Source organism: Acinonyx jubatus, chromosome E1 (assembly GCF_027475565.1).
Source record: "Acinonyx jubatus isolate Ajub_Pintada_27869175 chromosome E1, VMU_Ajub_asm_v1.0, whole genome shotgun sequence".
Classification (NCBI taxonomy): domain Eukaryota; kingdom Metazoa; phylum Chordata; class Mammalia; order Carnivora; family Felidae; genus Acinonyx; species Acinonyx jubatus.
The window spans coordinates 16117439-16136707 of record NC_069397.1 but is presented as its reverse complement, the minus strand read 5'-3'; the positions used below and the strand labels follow the sequence as shown (position 1 = coordinate 16136707).

Sequence of the window (19269 nt, the reverse complement as noted above, 5' to 3'; positions counted from 1 at the left end):
AGAATGAAGAAAGAATGGAAATGGGCAAAGTCGAAGACAAATTAGAAGAGCTGCAATTTAAAACAGGTGTATGAGAAGGAGTACAGGCTGATTCATAATTAATGTCCCTGGATCTAGGCAAGTAACTGCTCCACAAGGGCAAAGGCTGCTTGTGAACAGACCGCTGGCTAGCCCCCGCGCCCTGCAGGTTTTGTCTCCGTCACCATGTAAAGCTCACCAGGTCTGCAACTGTGTCACCAAACCATGATGAACTGAGAAAAATAAGGACATATGCTGACTTTTTCATAACGCTAAATTTATTCCATTTAAAGGAGTGCCTTATATTCTGAGATTGCATCCTTCCTTTTTTGAGTCCTAAAACGTTTCTTTTATGAAACAGCAGCTAAAGTAGATGATAATTGATATTATTTATGTGCTTTCTTGGCGAACTTAAAATATCGATCACTCTATATTCAGGTCTCCTTTTGATTTTGGTTTTGCACCTTATTTGTGAAACCCAAATGTCCATTTATCTCCTACCTAGAAAATATATGCTAAATGTTTACCAATCTCTCTGGAACAAATCTCAATTAACATACCTTTCAAGAAGAAGCCTTAACAGAATCTTACTTTTCATTCTTAATAGCGTTCTTCATAAAAATGTTCTGCAAGTATATCAAGTTAGTCATAACAACTACTGTTCAGTGCTTAATGAAACACTTCTTCATAACCTCTGACAATTTGACAGGAGTGAATTTAATAATAGCAATAAATACAGATGGGACTACATAAATCAAGGAAGTCCTGATGCAAAACTCTTGCTGTGTTAGATGGCATCTCAGCTTTCTCATCTGAAATGAACCAAGAAATCAATTATAACAATGATCATAACAATATGAAAAAAATTCAAAACAAGAGTCATGCCCTTGGAAGGAATGCCTTTGTTCTTTTAACCCACTGCTTACTTCTCCAATGCTGGAGCCGACAGACTAGGCATTATTTAGAATGGGGACTATGGCTTCTGACCTTGTTGTGAGGGAGAATGTAGCATGGCTTCCCCCAGGATAGGCCCTCTCAGTCATTTACATCACGTGGCAGTACAATGAAGGTGCGGCTTAAGCATTAGCCCAAAACTTCCTAAATGGAGAGCAGGCTTAAGACCAATGGTACTCTCCTGTTCTAGAAAACCTTCCAACCTAGCCTTGCCTGTCTTCCTGTGAAGTGGAGGCAGATTCCCCTCCACCCTCCATTCTTGTCAGAACCTTCTTCTCTTCACCTTCCAGCACCTCCCATCTCAGGAGGAGTTTGCCTAGGATGGCCTTTATGTTGCACACCACTGTTACCCATCTGCTTATGGGAAATCATTGGCCCCAGCCCAGAGTACTTACAAAGCTGTTTCTCTTTGAGGATCTTCATCCTTTATGCAGAGCTAAAAGCAAACACAAGGGCAATGAGTTTGCATGCTTTTCTAAGGCAGATAAACATTTTGAATGCATCAAGGTGGTTCAGGGGATAGGAAACCCAAATGTCTGTTAATCTCCTACCTAGAAAAATACGCATCAATACAGAGATGCCTGGAAATACAGACACCGCTGCACTAGTCCAGATCTTGTGTTTTGGCCATGTTAATCATTTCTGTATTGAACCTACAGAGATATAATCCTTGAATCAGAATGCTTCCAGGATTCTTAGGTAGTTGATTCTTTCTTTCTTTCTTTCTTTCTTTCTTTCTTTCTTTCTTTCTTCCTTCCTTCCTTCCTTCCTTCCTTCCTTCCTTCCTTCCTTCCTTCCTTCTTTCCTTTTATGGGAAAAATTTGCTTTGGATTAGAACTGGGTGTTGGGTGAATTTCTTCTTGACAGACATTGTTGCCCTGAATTACACGCAGTTACCATATATTTCAAAGAGATAGTGTTGTGTAATTAACTGAGCCTAGACCACACTGGCTTTTCCTTCGAGGCTCTCTGCCACTTTTGCCTCCCTTTGGCATTGAATTAACTGGTAGAGCCAAATGCAAGGCATTCACCAATACACAGACATACTCTGCATCAAGCTAACCAAGAAGATTCACCATTCAACAATTCAGACTCCAGACCCCACCCCCCCACCCCCCCCCCCCCCCCGCCCCGGTCCCAACCCCGCTGCTGCAGCTGCCCTTGTGGCTGTGCTCAGGAGGTGAGCAAAAAGTGCCACCTTTTTCATGCAGGTCTCTGAATCCACAGCAGATGTTTCCCTGTATATTTATTTATTGTACCAGAGGTACCATAGCAACAATAAAGGGAAATTTAAAAGGAAGAAAAAATCAGCCCCAAATCCCCTACTCCTAACACCACAGCTATTTTCATTCAGGTTTTGTCCATATGCACTTCCACTCTTTTGTTAAAGAGTGGAACATAACATACATACAATTTTTATGCCTTTGAGCAACTTCCACTTTAGGTCTTTAGAGAGACCATATTGTCCAAGTATGGTTCCCAATTCTAGAGTCATTTATATAGCCAGTTGTCTGCCTGTATTTAGATGATTTTTTACCTAAATATCTTAGAATACTTCAATACCTTCATTATACTTTTTCTTCTAGCGATGAGTCCAAAGCACAATGTCAGAAAGACCACAACACATGCAGCAATAATGGGTTCTATGGGTATAGCCACACCTTTATCTGTTGGAAATGCAAACACAGGAGATAAGAACTAACATGTATATGCTTTTTTTAAATTTTTTTTAAAAAATTTATTTTTTAAGAGACAGAGAGGGAGACAGAGAATCCGAAGCAGGCCCCTGGCTGTGAGCTGTCAGCACAGAGCCCGACGTGGGGCTCCAACTCATGAACCATGAGATTGTGACCTGAGCCAAATTCGGATGCTTAACCGACTGAGCCACCCAGGCACCGCTATATGTTTCTCATTTATATGCTTCTACTAAGTCCCAGCCATGGCACCTTGCACTCGACATGTATCATCCTCCAAACAACCCAGAAAGGTAGGTGTTAGTAACCTCATTTTGCAGGTGAGGAACCTCTTGTCCAGAGTCACAGAGCTAGTAATTAGCAGAGATGGGTTTTGAATCCATCCCTTTGTGAAAGGATAATTTATTATAATATGAATCACTCCCCCCAAACGGGTAGTCAGACCATTTTGTGCTTTCTTCATCCAAAATTTTTCCACTCAGAAGGTAGAAATAGGCTGAAATCAATGGTTTTTCCTGCCCTTTGAAAGCCCAAAAGATACTGGGAGGGATCTCTGAGAAAAGGAGGGAGGAAGGCTTTAAGAGCAAGAAAAGTTGAGGAGCCTGCTGGACTAAGGGGAGAGAGGCCTGTGGGCCCCAGGAGAGGTGGGGACCCTTGTAGCTGTACTGTGATAGTGCCTTAAGCAGGGAGAGGACATTATATAAGGTGACTGCACGGTGCCCCTAGGGAAATGGGACTCTGAGCACCAGCCTTCCTAACCTTGGCAAAGATTTTCATACCTTTCTAAACGATGTGGAAGAACAGAGAGTCTACTTCTTTTTTTTTTTCTTTAATGTTTATTTATTTATTTTGAAGGGGGGGGGCTGTGAGTGGGGGAGGGGCAGAGAGAGAGACAGAAAGAGAGAAAGAATCCCAAGCAGGCTCTGTGCCGTCACACAGAACCTGATGTGGGGCTCGATCCCGTGACTGAATGGAAATCAAGAGTCGGTCGCTCAACTGATTGAGCCACCCAGGGGTCCCAGAGGGTGTACTTCTAACCTGGGTTAGAAAGAGATCAGCAGCAATCATAACAGCCTGGAAATGAAAACCCAGCCCATCGTTTTCGGAATACCAGGTAAACTCAGAGCTATTTTGTTCATCAGGCACTGCAGGCACAGTGCCTGCACTTGCAAGCTTCCCAAAAGCCTATGAAAATATTTGAGACCTGGAAAATACATATTGGTTCCAAAATATGAAAATAAAGTGGCAGATTGGTCAAAATTAATAAATGTTTAAATATCTATAAAACGTAGCTTTATGTCAACTGTAACCCAACAGCCAAATTTAAACCTTAAGAACCACATTAACAACTTATATATAATAAAACTCAAAATGTATGCAAGTTACAAACATCCTTTCAAAATTTTTACAGCAAAAAAGTATACTGTGTGTGATTCATTTTAATAAGTTTGATATGACATGGGATGAAACTTTTAAAAGTAAGATCAACAAAGATGTTTAAATGACCTCACCCAAGCCCCTGGATTCTGATGCCACCCCAGGACCAGGGGCAGGGAGCGGGGCTCCAATCTTTGCTAAGATAATATTTTAGGAACTTATAGGAAATAAAAAGTGTGCTATTTATTGTGCCCTTGAGTTTGTAGATTGAGTGTGGTCAAAAAGTTCTTACTAAATGACTACTGTGAGGTAGGTATGGTGCTCAGCCCTGCAAAAAATAGGTCAGACATGGAAGGCCTCATGGGGCTCACATTCTAGTAGTGAAGACAGACATGAAACAAAAACCACAGACTGAGATCAGTGTTATAAAGGACATAGGGTCGTGAAATAGTATATGAGGGGCAAAAGGTGGAAAGGAGGGGAAGAGAAGACTTTAGATAAATCTCATTTTAAAGCCCAAGCCCTATTTCCCTCAAGATTATAAAATAGCATTTATCCCTCCATAAATGTATGACACACTTAAACCACTTACCTTTCACTTGTTTTCTTCTTTCCTGTATGTCTAGTTACTGTGCAGGATAATTTTGGGGAGTAAGTAGATTAAGCATCCTTTACTCTGGCTCTCATTTAGCTGTTACTAAAAATTTTTCTCATGAGAGTGTGAGCTGCACCAATATTCTGGAGAAATTCTGCTCCGTGGGCCTTCTTATAAGCACCGGCCCTGTGAGAGCCAGCCCTGGGGGACACCGAAGAGCCTTAACCTTAGTAGGGGCCCTTTCTACTTTCAGTGCCAAGGAAAGATGTCAAAATGAAGGGGAGGCAAAGGAGGGACAATTAGGAAAAGAAATCAGAATTTGGTCAAAGATCTGGATATTTTTACCAAGCTGAATTAAATGAAGCCCCACGTGACAGCTTTCACTCCTTAAACAAGCTGATATAAACTGCCTGATCCACTAAGGCTCCCTTTGGATTTCAAGTTTCTAATGAAAGTGACTTTGGTCAGTATAACTGCATCTCTCCTGTTGTCCTGTTTTACTCTCTCTCTTTTTTTTTTTTTAATTTTGTAATGTTTATTTTCGAGAGAGACAGTGTGCAAGCAGGGGAGGGACAGAGAGAGAGGAAACACAGAATCCAAAGCAGGCTCCAGGCTCTGTGCTGACAGCTTAGCACAGAGCCTGATGCAGGGCTCGAACTCATGGAGCTGTGAGATCACGGCCTGAGCCAAAGTCGATTGCCCAACCGACTGAGCCTCCCAGGCGCCCCTGTTTTATTCTCTTATTTGTAACCAGATTTGGTAATTTTTCCCCCTCCATATTTATTATGCAAGAAAATCCCAACACACAGGGTAAATTCTCGTGCTCAAGATCTGTAATTACACTTCTAGCTTTGCATGGCCCCATTTAGAAACTACCCTACGGAGCCCTGAAGCCAGGAGAGGCTCGTGGCAAACACATTCAGCCTGAGCACAGGCAGCAGAGCACTTATTGCTGTGAAAGCAGCTGACAGCCTGGGAAATAATAGAGCAGGAAGAAATAAGAAAAACAAGTTGGCTTGGAAGGGTTCCATCCAAAATAGGATCCTGCCCACCTGAAAGCCAATTTGTCAAGCTGACATCCTGCTTGCCACACAAGTTGTATGTTTTTTTTATCTCGCAGAGCACTTAAGATTCCTTCTTAACCAAGAGGGATGATATAATTCCCTGATCTCTGCGGGTAGCTTTTTACACCCAGTTAGAATGGCATGGCTGGAGGCCCCACCTACCGAGCTTTTGCAGGGAGGTGAATAGCCACAAGCTTCAGTAAGCTGCCTCTTCCACTGCTTCTACCCCATGAGTACTTGGGTTATTTGTGGGTTTGGTTTTTTAAAGCGGACAGACCCTGGGGGTACTCTCACTGCCCTGCAGGACAAATTACTGAGCATGCCAGTAATCACGGTAATGGGCATTCAACTAGCAGCACCTCTTTCTCCCCACCAGCCTCTCTGTTGGTGTCCCAGACCCCCCTGAGGGGCAGGAAATAAGCCCTCCTGTCACATCGTCCAACCCTTCTGGCAGGGATTCAGTTGGCTTCCTAGGAACTAGCAAGAAAGGCAATGAGTGGGCACAGGGAAGCAAATGGGAGAGTGAATAATGTTCTAACAAGAAATAGGAGCCTCAGCTTGTTTGGCTGTTCTTGGCGTACTGGCCTCAGACCAGAAAATGTGTGAGCATTTTCTGCATCTGCTACACCAGGTATCTTGCCTTTCTCTTTTTTGTTTTTTGGGCTTTTTTTGGTATTGTTTGTTTGTTTTTCAGAAAAATAAAATTTTATTTCAACTGATCAACATTATCCAATTAGAGTAAGAAGGGAGTTCATAAATGTCCCCAAACTAAGGCTTTCTAACTGGAAAATTAACTTAGCTTGCCCAAGTCTGCAGATGACATAATCGGGTATGCCTCTCAGCTTCATAATTGCAGTTTTAACATGAAAACAAACTTAAAGATTTTTTTGGTATGTTTTTGCCTATATATTCAGCAATCAAAATTAACATTTTTTCTGACAGCATGAGAGAGAGAGAGAGAGAGAGAGAGAGAGCGCGCGCGCGCGCTCATGAGTGGGGGAGGGGCAGAAGTAGAAGGAGAAAGAATCCTAAGCAAGCTCCGTGCCCAGTGCAGAGCCCGACGTGAGATCATGACCTGAGCCGAAATCAAGTCAGACTCTTAACTGACTGAGCCACCGAGGCGCCCTGCAAAATTAACATGTAAGGGTCTTACTAAATGTTTGTTTCAAATTAAAAGAGATGTTATCTAAGAAAACTTAAATATTTTAACCAAACTTTCAGGATCTGTATCAAAAAGGAAGTTATCTTTGAACTTTTATTCAGTGAACAGCAGCAAAGAATGATTGACAGGCTTGATTGTTGCCAATTCTGTCTCACACCGTCCTGCTTTTTCCCCCGGCTGGGGCATTGTCTAAAGAAGTCCCCAAGACCCAACATCCTCTACAGGTCTTTTCTGCTGTGCTAAGACTGCAGCTTTCTTTACCCTGGTATCAAGATGGCTATTCCTACTCAGGCATCACAGCTGCGTTCTTGAAAGTTTCTTTTTGTGCAGCTCACCTCAAGGTCAAATTTTGCCACAATTGCCAGTGGGAAGTGGAAATGTGGGAACACCGTTCTATATTCCATTTGCTCTCTGACCTCATTTCTTTCTACTGTCTTCCTTGCTTTCTCTGCTCAGGTCCCCTTTCTCTTTTTGTATGAATGAGAAATATGAGGAGGGAAGAACATTTGAAATTTCATTTGTTCTCTGTTATTGAAGAGGTGAAAAGTCTGGGTGGATGAAGCATGAAGCCCAAGAGAAAGACATTTTTCCACCATCTTCCCCCTCCCTCACTACTGATTAGCCTATAGATTACAATTTCAGGGTCAAGAGTGATTGTATTACTTTTTTAAATTTTTTATTAAAATGTTTTAAATGTTTATTCTTGAGAGAGAGAGATGGAGAGAGAGAGAGACAGAGCATGAATAGGGAAGGAGCAGAGAGAGAAAGGGAGACACAGAATTCGAAGCAGGCTCCAGGCTCTGAACTGTCAGCACAAAGCCCGACACAGGGCTTGAAGTCACAAGCTGTGAGATCACGACCTGAGCCAAAGTTGGATGCTTAACCAACTGGACCACCCAGGCACCCCAAGTCAGGAGTGATTTCAGAGATTCATTTTCTTATCTGTCTTCCCTTCTTTATGTGTTTCTGACTTCTCTTTCTGTTTATCTTTAGGCTGTAAACTCAAAAGTCCAGTTCCTACAAACCTAGTGGCCCAGGAGAATTTACAGAAGTACTCCTCCCTAAAAGCCAACCAGAATTATCTGCTACCACTTGGTTCTAGAAAGGACCTTTGCTCAAAAAGCAGTGTTTCATATGGAATGGGCATGATCCCCTAAATGGAAGAATTAGAATTCTTTTTTTTTTTTTTTAGGTTTATTTATTCATTTTGAGAGACAGAGTGTGCAAGTGGGGGAGGGGCACAGAGAGAGGAAGAGAGAGAAAATCCCAAGCAGGCTTTTCATGATCAGGTCAGTGCAGTGCCTGATGTGGGGCTCAAACTCATGAACCATGAGATCATGACCTGAGCTGAAGGTGGATGCTTAACCAACTGAATCACCCAGGTGCCCCATGAATTAGAATTCTTAGTGGAAATTTCTTGGATAGGGGTGATTCTCCAAAGAAAATCATTGGCTATTAACCATAATTAGCATCATCATTTGTTGCCACACAAAATGTTTAGTGAGAACCTATTCTGACTTTTGCACTGTGCTGGATATTACTTAAAAAGAGAGTTACCTTTGACAATGAGGTGAAAGTCCTTGGTCTCCATTTGCAGAGATGAATTTGCAATGCAGCTATAGGTTCCATTGTCAGATTTCTTGACTTTGGTGATTGACAGTTGAAGAGACTCACTTGTCTGTTGGACTTGGTGATTTTGCTCTAAATTCAGGATGTTACTGTTTTTGTACCACATCATTCGAGCCTGGGGGTTGGATTTCACATTGCAAACCAACTTCACATCACTGCCTTCCTCAACGGTTTGCAAGTCGTCTCCACTCAGAAGAGGAGGAACTGCAAGACTCAAGCATTTAGGCTTAATTAGTGGATAAGCAGTAGTTTACCAACAGTGTTCAAGATCTTCCTTCAGTCTGTCTCACGCAGTCATTCATTCATTGGACAAAAATTTATCAAGTACCTACTTTACGCCAAGCGCTGGACTAGGAACCAGGGATACAATGGTAAATAACATACATCCAGTTGCAAACATTATAGAACTTCTATGTGGTAGAGAAGATAAACCATGAAACCAATGTATATAATGATGAATCTGTACCAAGTAGACCATTTATAGCACTACCTAAGAGGATAAGCCTTGAGTCTTTGCTCTCTGAAACCAATCTGTACTAATATGTTGGAGAAAACAGTATAATATAAAGAAAGCAGGGATTGCACTTGTCCCTAATTCCATTTTACACCACTTTCTGTGACCTTGAGAAAGTTACTTAATTGCTAAGCAACTGCTCACTTTCTTCATCTAAAAAGTGGGACAATACCTATCTCACAAGGTACTGTACAGATGAAATGAGATAACACCTGTAAAGAATTTACCACAGTGCTAGTTACTATTTTTATGGTGGTGGCGGCGGCGGAGGAAGCGGCGGCTGCCACGGTGGTTTTGAGGTCTCCTCACATCCTCAATTTTTGCATTTTATCTAACCGCATTTGCCCTGGCCACATTTCCCAATGCATATTTACATTTCCTCAATGATTCTCTAGAAATAATGTCCCCCTCCCAGAAGGTGCTCCGATTGTGGCAACTCTGACATCTATGGAAGGTGAATGTGACATTCTGGGTCCCTCTCGTCCCTCTGGGTGAGCCAGTCCGTACTCCCTCCATGATAAGGGCAGTCCTAGAGACATAGATACTTGAACACATTTATCTTCACCGAATAATTCCAACCCTCACCTGCACCAGGGCTTTCCAACCAGGGCTTTCCAACACCCACCAAAGGGGAGAAAAGGCTGAACTGACTCTTTCTCTTCTCCATGCCCCTTGCATTTTCTGGTTAAGGTGTAGAAGAATAATGAAGTGCTTGAAAAGCGGGCAGTAGGAAGGAGTTAGAGTCAGGGAAGGAAGAAAGAAAGAGCTTGTGTAATCTGCACACTGAATAATTAGACCCTGAGTAGGCTGTGCTATTAATAACTCTTTCAGAAGAATGACATTTTGCTGCTCTTTGGAATGAGCTTGAATTCTGTATCCGTATCCAACAAGGATGTTATATGGTATTCGGATATGTTGGAAGCTGCTACAATAGAGAATGTAATTATCAAATATACCATAGGACCTGTGGACATGTCCTATTAGTTGTTCCTTTTGATTTAACCATTGAAGGTCAATTTTAAATCATATCAGCTATATGTGAGTATTCCCTTTTGTAAAAATAGTACATTTCAGATAAAGTTAAGGTCCTCTTTGATTCCATATTGTTTGCTTCCTCCCCAAAGATACCCACTGCTATGAGTTTGACATAAATCCTTGCAGATCTTTTTTGAAAAAACAGGTTTTTAAGAAATGTTTGTTTATTTATTTTTGAGAGAGAGAGAGAGAGAGAGAGAGAGAGCATGAGCAGGGGGAGGGCAGAGAGAGAGGGAGGCAGAGAATCCCAGGCAGTTGGGAGACAGTGCAGAGCCCAACAAACGGCTTGCATCCACGAACCACAAGGTCATGACCTGAGCGCAAATCAAGGGTCCAATGTTCAATGGACTGAGCCACCCAGGGACCCTGAACAAAGTTTTTTATACATATAATTTATCAATAGGAAATACACTGTATTGTTTTTAGGAAGCTTATATAAAGACTTTACTCTCTCAAAAGCTTGCATGTTTTTGAGATATATCCACTTTGAACCACAGAGATCTAGCTCATTGCTTTTAGAGCGCTACAATATAATATAAGACTCTTGAATCATTTTGATTGGTAGGCATTATTTTCATTTTTAAAATGTTAATGCTTTAATAAATATCTTTGTATATGTTTCTTTAGGTACATTTTGCATGCGTTTCTCCAAGCTTATACCATCTAGAAGGAGAAACACTGGATCACGGGTAGGCACCCTTTAAATTTTGATAAAAATTGTACAAGAGGTGGTCTGAATTTATACTTTCAGCAGCAACTGTGAAAGAAGGGTCAGGTTCTGTGAGAAAAACTTGTTTCTGTACACCCTCCCCCAAATTGTGTATTATCAAGCTTCCATGTAGTTCTCAATCTGCTATTTATAACAATAATAATACTTCCCCAGAATTGTACATTATATTCTTATCACTTTTATGAGCTCATTTTGATTTATTGATTATGAGTTTGTGCCAATTGTTGTCATTACGAATCACTGACCACTTGGCTTTTTTATATGTGCTTAGCAACAGCCACATTTAGGAGATTGTTGTAAAGATGGTCTGAAACATGCATTCAGGTTGGAAAACTGAAAATCATTTCTTTAAGCCACCGCACCCTATCTGCCATGTCTCCCTTAGGAAGACAATGGAAGGGCACTGAGGAGCCTGGGGAATGGTGTTCTGTTCTCAGCTCCAGCTGTGATAATTTGGGCCCTCAGTCTGGGCCTCCGTTTCCTCATCTATAATTTTATAAGGATTATAAGACCTCCAAGATCCCTGATAGCCTATCAGGGCTACTATCAAAGTAGCCAAGAGGTAGCTTGCTAAAAACCACATTTTACTGATTCATAGAAAAAAAAAAAAAAAAAAAAAAAGCTCCTTTGCCCAGGAACATGCAAATGTTTCACCCTGGAAACCCAAACTGTAAGATGCCAGTATTTTCCAGAGTTGGATTCTTCAGCCTTTTTTCCACCTTTTTATTTCAAGAGCAATGACATCCATTTTTCACAGAAAAGTTTGCTGAGCTCATGGAGTCAAATGCCTTTGACTTTATTATAGATTCTGAGTCCAGAGCTACTTCTTCCACCAAATCATACCACATCGTCACCTTATCCTACATCACCCCTCTCTGTATTATCCATACCTCCCTCACATAGCACCACTTTCCACCCAAAACACCTATGTGATCACCTATATGGAATTACTTGTAGGGCTCCCTTGCCCCCACGTAGTTCTACCAATGGGTTACCAATACCTGAATCCAACCATCAAAGAGTCTCCTCATTTTGGGTGTTAAGGTGATGTTAAGAGATTCCCAGGGTGCCTGGGTGGCTCAGTCAGTTAAGTGTCTGACTCCTGATTTCAGCTTAGGTCATGATCCCAGGGTCATGGGACTGAGCCCCACGTGAGGCCCTATGCTGAGCATGGATCTTAAGATTCTCTCTCACTGGAGGCAGCTGGGTGGCTCAATCGGTTGAGTGTCCAACTTCAGTTCAGGTCATGATCTCACAGTTCATGGGTCTGAGCCCCATGTCGGACTCTGTGCTGACAGCTCAGAGCCTGGAAACTGCTTTGAATTCTGTGTCTCCCTCTCTCTCTCTGCCCCTCCCCCACTTGTGCTTTCTCTCTCTCTCTCTCTCAAAGTAAATAAAGTATTTTTAATAAAACTTTTAATAAGTTTTTATTAAAAAAAAACTTAGGGGTGCCTGGGTGGCTCAGTCAGTTAAATGGCTGACTTCAGCTAAGATCATGATCTCACGGTTTGTGGGTTCGAGCCCCGTGTTGGGCTCGGTGCTAACAGCTCCGAGCCTGGAGCGAGCCTGCTTCAGATTCTCTCTCTCCCTCTCTCTCTCTCTCACTCTCTCTCTCTCTGCCCCTCCCCAGCTCATGCTCTGTCTCTCAAAAATAAATACATGTTAAAAAACTAAAAAAAAATTTTTAAAGATTCTCTTTCACTCTCTTCCTATGCCCCCCCCAAGGTAAAAATAAATAAATAAAGTTAAAAAAAAAAGATTCCCAATGAATGTCTAAGTAGGACACAAAGCTAGAAACCACAAAGGAAAAGATCAGGGGTTTTAAATACATAAACATTTAAAATTTCAATATGGCCAAAAAAAGAACTATAAGAAGATCAAAAATAAATACAAGAAATACAATAATCTCAAATGACAAAAGGTTAATTTCCTTAATATATAGCCCTTATCCAAACCAATTTTAAAAAGACAAATAACCCAATTGAAGAATGGGTAAAGAACATGAACAGGCATTTCACAGAAAAGAAACATGAACAGCCAAAACATTTATAAAAAGATGGACACCCTTATTTGTAATTTAGAAAGTGAAAATAAAATTTCAAACCAGGCTGGCAAATTCTTTGAGTTGAGGATACTCGATGCTCACAAGCGTGTGGGGGAGTAGGCCCCTACCTGCACCGTTGTGGGAGCATAAATTGGGCAATTTGGCAATACCAAGCAAATGCTAAAATGCATGTAACTCTTTAGACCCAGATTTCAAGTACCACTTAATATAGTGCAGACAACACAGATTGACTTGCAATTTCTTCCCCCTCACTCACAAAAGACATTCAGCACCACCGAGATGGACACCGACTGATCCCTCCGTAGCTTGCAAGTAAAGGTGATTCCGTGGTCATTTTCACTGATGGAAGAGACACAGACAGAACTGGAGTTGATTTTGTTTCCAGATTTCAAATCCACTGTCCCCTCTCCTCGGTACCAGAGTAGTTCTTCCTCCCTGGTGTGGTTTTTAACAGCACATTTCAGAGATTCTTGGGAGCCAAGCCAAGTGTCCAGAATATAGTTCTCAGTTTTATCATTCACAGTTAAGACAGAACCTGAAAGGGCAGGAAGAAACTTTTAACATAGACTGAACATTCTAAATAGCAGAAATAGGGGATTGGTTAAATAAATCATGTTACATCAGTACAATGAAATACTCTGCAATAATTAAAAATAGTCATATTGATCTATATGATTTTACAAGGGAAAAGATTAATAAAGATAAAAATAATGTATTATTAACTAAAAAAAGGAAAATGTTAAAATGATGGTTACAAAATCTTGCTGCACATCAGAATCACCTAGGGATCTTTAAAAACATATTGATGCTTGGCTTCCTCACCCAGACATTCTGGTTAATTGATATGAGTGCAGTCTGGGCATTGCGTTTGTAAAAAACCTTCAGACAATTCTAATGTACAGTGAAGTTTGAGAACTACTGGGTTAGAAAAGGGTATGTACAGAATTACCCTCATTTACGCACACATACACACACACATTTATGAGGAAAATTTGGGGGAAAAATCTCCCTGTGTATACTGAATAGAATTAATAAAAGTAGAAAAATGCTTTCCAGACTTAAATTGTTTAATTCAAGGGGTGGGAAGTAGCAAAACAAGGGGGTGGGAGTGGGAAAGGACAAATGAAAACAAAATTGAAAAATACATAAGACACAACTCTAGGTGAATAGGCAGAATGTAAGTTACATCTGTAATAATTCCTATAAATACATAAAAATTGAATATGCAATTGAATTATGGGCAAAAGTTGATTTGGAAAGATTTCTGATTTGTTGATGGGATTGTGGAAAAATGGGTCTTGCATTTCTGATGTTTTAATATTGTTTTGGCAGTGTGGTAAAATAATTGTTGGTTAAACAACTGGTTTGTAGGGTAGACAGGTTATAGAGTGGATGATCAGGATATATAACAGTTGTTTTTAATCTCTGATTTTCAGAAATGCATTCACTGTAACATACCTGAATTTCAATTTTTACTTTCCTAGTTCAGAAGCAAGTTAACAAAAACTAAGAATGACTTTAGCTGTCACAGACTTGCCCCCTACATAACATTTGTTAATATAGTCTGTAAACACATGAACTTTTCCTTTAGAATGCATAAACTACTGATGAAAATAATGTGACTTTGCAGCCTAGGATTTTTTAAAAATCTAGAGGAATATATACCAAAATATTGTTGAGTGCATCTCTGGATGATGGGATTTGGGGGACTTTTAGTTTTCTTTATTCTTTCATATATTTCCTGAATTTTTTTTTACTGACTAGGTATTACTTAAAAAATTTTTTTTAATGTTTATTTATTTTTAAGAGAGAGTGCTAGCGGGGGAGGGGCAGAGAGAGAGGAAGACCCAGAATCTGATGCAGGCTCCAGGCTCCAGGCTCTGAGCTGTCAGCCCAGAGTCCAATGCAGGGCTTGAACTCACAAACTGTGAGGTCATGACCTGAGCTGAAGTCAGATGCTCAACCGATGCCTGATTGGGGCATCCAGGTGCCCCAATATGTATTACTTTTAAAACGGATGTGCGTGGGGTGGGGGTGGGGTGCGAAGGGTTCGGTGAGATCCACTTCCAGACTGGGGTAGAGAACAAGTTCAGGAAGGATTTTCCTGTAAGTGGTATGTTCAAATAAATAGCATAGCCTGTTTGGGATGTGATTAGTAATGGAATGCATTAAAATGTAGGAAAATTCTGGCTGTGGCTCTGGAGAGAATAGAACATTTACTCTGTCTCATAATTACCAGAACCATAAAAATATTTTTCCATTGACTGTTATGTCATGTTGTCTGACTCCTGTACTCTGAGCCATATCAACTGTGTATTTGGTGATTTGGATTTTGGATTTTCCCAATGCCCACTGATAATTTTTTAATCTGAAATTTTTCTTTATTTAAAAAGAGACCAAAAGAATATGAACTTACTTGTCACCTCACAGGGCAGAAACAAAATCACTAAGAGAAGAAATCTGCACATTCTCATTAGGCAACTGATCTTCCAGGCCATCTTTAACAAATTTACGTCTGGTCTGCTGGGGGGAAAAAGGGAGTAGTTGGTTCTGTACTTTGGTCTATGCTGAGTTTATGAAACGTCCTCTTGCCTATTACGCATTTAAAATAAAATCCCAGATGAGTCATCCCAGCTGTAACAGTACTATTTCTAGTTTTTAATTAAACAATCTTGTTCTGATTACTGAGTCCAAAGTACTTTTAGTATTCAGGATATTTTTTTAAGGCAAGAAAAAGAAAACCACAAGGAAATAGGCTTTAAGATACAGGGCAGCTATAGGGCAGCCCCGGGGAAGGTAGAACCAGTCTTCCCTGGAGAAATTGATAGAATGTCATTTTAACAGAAAGAGAAAGAAACTCCCTTCATTCACAGACAGTCTCTACTGAACTGTAGTAATTCTGATCTTGAAAGCCTGTCTTGGGTCATTTTTGTAAAAGTTGCTTTCTGCTAAAGAGAGTTGTTGAGATTGTTCCAAATCCCATAGACTCAAAAAGTTAATACCTTAGAGAAGACTCAATTGCAGCATAGACTCTAGTCCTTTTTCTTTTTTTTTTTTTTTTTAAGTTTAATTTATTTGGGGAGGCAGAGGGGCAGAGAGAGAAGTGAGAGAGAATCCCAGGCAGACTCCTTGCTGTCAGTAAAAAATAGCCTGACGTGGGTCTCCATCTCGGGAACCGTGAGATCATGACCTGAGCTGAAATCAAGAGTCAGACGCTTAACCGACTGAGCCACCCAGGCGCCCCCCTACTTTTTTTGTTTATTTATTTTGAGAGAGACAGGGTGAGTGAGTGGGGAGGGGCAGTGAGAGAGGAAGAGAGACAATCCCAAGCAGGCTCTGCACATGCAGAACCCAACGACTCAGGGCTCAAAGTCATGAACCATGAGATCATGACCTGAGCGGAAATCAAGAGCTGGACACTCAACCAACTGGGTCACCACCCAGGCGCCCTTAGTCTCTAGTCTTAAACCATGTTAATCTCTTTGCTTCCTTCCACCCCTCCCCCATACTCTCCCTCAGAATACCTATTCTCTTCAACCCAGGATAGACTAAGAATAAAAGATAACAAAGTCCTTCTTTTTTCCTTCTGTGCTTTTGCTGCTGCCATCCATCTCCCTAGATATTCTCTACTTCATCTAGGAAAAATATATATTTAATTACTTCCTTTCAAGAGTACCACTATGAATATGGTAGAAACACATACTGAATGCTTTCTATGCAACAGGCACTGTACTAAACACTTCACATACATTATTCCAATCTCAGTGAAGTCCCTAACAACCCTCTTGATGTCATTTCTAAAGGTTTAGAGAGATTATATCATTTGCCCAAGATCCCAAAGACAGTAAATGTCAGGGCCAGGATTCGAACCCAGGACTCCCAGGGCCAGACTCTTAATCACTGTACTGCCTAGACTGATATTCTCCTCCTTTAAGAAGCTGCTGTTAATCCCTTCTGAGCCCTGGCCATTCCATAGACCTCAGTGACTTGGAGTTTCATCCCTGTATTACAAGTATTAACCTTCAAGAGCTGTAACATTCCTACGACTGTGTGGATGGGCTTTGCTTCTCCCCACCCCAGGCCTGTCCTGACAAGAGCAAGCTTCATTCCCACCAGACTCACCCTTTCTGGCTGGCAAGCCTGAATCAATATTTCAATAAGATGCAATTAGTACTAACATTGATTCTTCCGTAATTTTTAAACTATGCCAAAAAAAAGATTTCTATCCTACCACCGTAATAGTGATGGTTTCAGAATCTGATCATTAATAGAGTTTTCTCAAGCACTGTCCACTGTAGGTGCCTAATAAGTGCTGAGTGTGAGCTTCTTAGCAGACCATACCCTACCCTATTAATTAAAGAGGAAGATGGATGTCACCCCTTCCCTTCTACCACATTAGACAGCATCTTTTCAAAATGAATTTCCCTTACTTGACTTGTTTTTAATTTTTACGACTCTCTATATAGAAGACAAAGTTTTACCACTTACCTGCTAAGCTCTGAAAAGGTGACTTCGTTGGCCACTTGTTTCTTCATCTGGGAACCCTGAATCCTTTCCCTGTTACCATCTTTATAATACTTGAATTTGAACACTTTATGACAGTAGGGTCAAGTACACAAAATAAATTGGGTTCAAAGTCTCTTTCTTTTTATGGATTCTTAGAGAAGACACTAACTGGGAAAGACATCTTCTTCAGACCTAAGTTTTCATGTGTCTCTAAATAACTAGGTGGGGCCAGATATTACTAACAGTGATGTAATTATTCCAAGAAAACCTGACCTTGTGCAAAAATTTGTAGCACACTTCACCAAACATTTCCATGTTCAAGTTAGATAATGCACCGGGCTTGGGTTATCAGTGGGTCAGTGGGAAGTGATATTTTTCCAGCATTATTTAAGTTGTGGAATCTTCTAATATTCTGGCTGCTGTGAAAACCAACCCTCTTCTCAAACTTGCCCCATTACCACTCTCAGGCTGCCAAATTACCAAAGTTATCTAACTCGAACATGGCAGCCAAAATATTGGAAGATTCCACAACTTAAGCAATGCTGGTAACCCCAGCCCAGTGCATAAGATGTACTAAGCCAAGCACAACTGGGAGAAGTTTTATCCCTTTGAGACTTTCACATGATTGGGGAATCCTTGCATTATACTTTCAAGAATTAGCAATTGAAGATAACATTTTTTTTGGTTGGTTAAAAAAATGTACGTTTGTGGTGTTATTACACTGTGTTGTACAATGTTATCTGGGTACTACTATTGTTCCCATTTATGCAAGAATAGGATAAAGAATATTTATGGTTATCTGCACATTTTGACATAATGGGTAGGCATACCAGAAGAGATCTGCTTCTTACTAGTGACTTCAAAAAAGCTGTGTAGCTTCTATGAGCCTCAAGTTCTTTGTCAATACAACAGAAACAGTAATAGTGCCCTCCCTACAAAGGCACTGTGAGGATTAGGTGAAATAAAGTATGTGAAGCAGCCGCACAGTAAGCTGCTAATTTACAGTAGCTATTATTATTATTATTATTATTATTATTATTATTACAGGCTGGGCAGGGCATAATAAATAAACACAGCCTTCGTATATACCATTGTTCCAGTAAGAATCATAACTAAGAGCAGTTTCTGTTGCTGAGTTGCAAGCGCCATCTAAGGAAGTTTTGAGTTTGCTTCTTGGTGGATCTAAGAAGAGTGTGTTTTACTATCATCATTTGTAAGTGAATTTAGCAATGAATTGATGTCTTGGTTCTGGGTCCTCCAGAGCAGACTCTAAGACAAAAGCTTTGGCTGCAAGTAGTTTATTTAAAGGTGATCTCAAGGAGCACAGTAAGGAAGTGAGACAGGGAAGGAAGGACAACTAAGAAAGGGTATGTGTTAATGGATACGTTATAACTATGGACACTGTCACCGTGGACCCTTTGACAAGCTCTGGGGAACATACCTCAGAATCGACTCATGAGGGGAAGGAAGCTTGGGTATTTATCCACTAACTTCTCTCCATCATTGGTTAAGGAATACTCTTGGGGTATTGACTCCCCAGCATCTCCAGCCCATCCTATGAGGGTAGAGTGCACTCTTTTGGTCTAGCCATGAATGTTCAGGGAGAGACACTCAGGAAGTCACCTTTTTGCTATGTGGGAACTGTTTGCAAGCAGACCAAGGGGATGTGGGCGGGGCACCGACACCAGCTTCTACAGTTGGATATTAAATGATATTAGGAAGTAATGGTTAATTATTCTTAGGAGTAATAGTAGAATTGCAGTTGTTTAGGAGAATGTCCTAATTCTTAGGAGATACCTGCTGAAATATTTATGGGTTAAGTGTCGTGATGATTGCAATTAAATTTCAAATGATTCAGCAAAAATAAACACACACACACACACACACACACACACACACACAGTAAGTATAGCAAAAATTCACACG

General features: G+C 40.8%; 1 protein-coding gene across 4 annotated transcripts; it reads right to left on the bottom strand.

The window, feature by feature from the left end:
- Positions 1 to 713: 713 nt before the first annotated feature.
- TMIGD1 (transmembrane and immunoglobulin domain containing 1) lies at positions 714 to 17477 on the bottom strand. 4 transcript variants are annotated; one of them, XM_053212045.1, is made up of 8 exons: positions 17326 to 17408; positions 15840 to 16032; positions 15254 to 15360; positions 13094 to 13372; positions 8422 to 8697; positions 2536 to 2639; positions 1368 to 1408; positions 714 to 830 (listed from the first exon to the last, which is right to left on the bottom strand). In XM_053212045.1, the coding sequence occupies exons 2-8, from the start codon at positions 16022 to 16024 to the stop codon at positions 827 to 829; spliced, it is 996 nt and encodes a 331-aa protein (XP_053068020.1). In that variant the 5' UTR covers positions 16025 to 16032; positions 17326 to 17408; the 3' UTR covers positions 714 to 826. The 4 variants fall into 4 exon arrangements, with proteins under 4 accessions (XP_053068020.1, XP_053068021.1, XP_026890406.2 ...); XM_053212046.1 differs by having other exon boundaries at positions 15254 to 15357; XM_027034605.2 differs by lacking the exon at positions 15840 to 16032 and having other exon boundaries at positions 17326 to 17477.
- Between the last annotated feature and the right edge of the window lie 1792 nt (positions 17478 to 19269).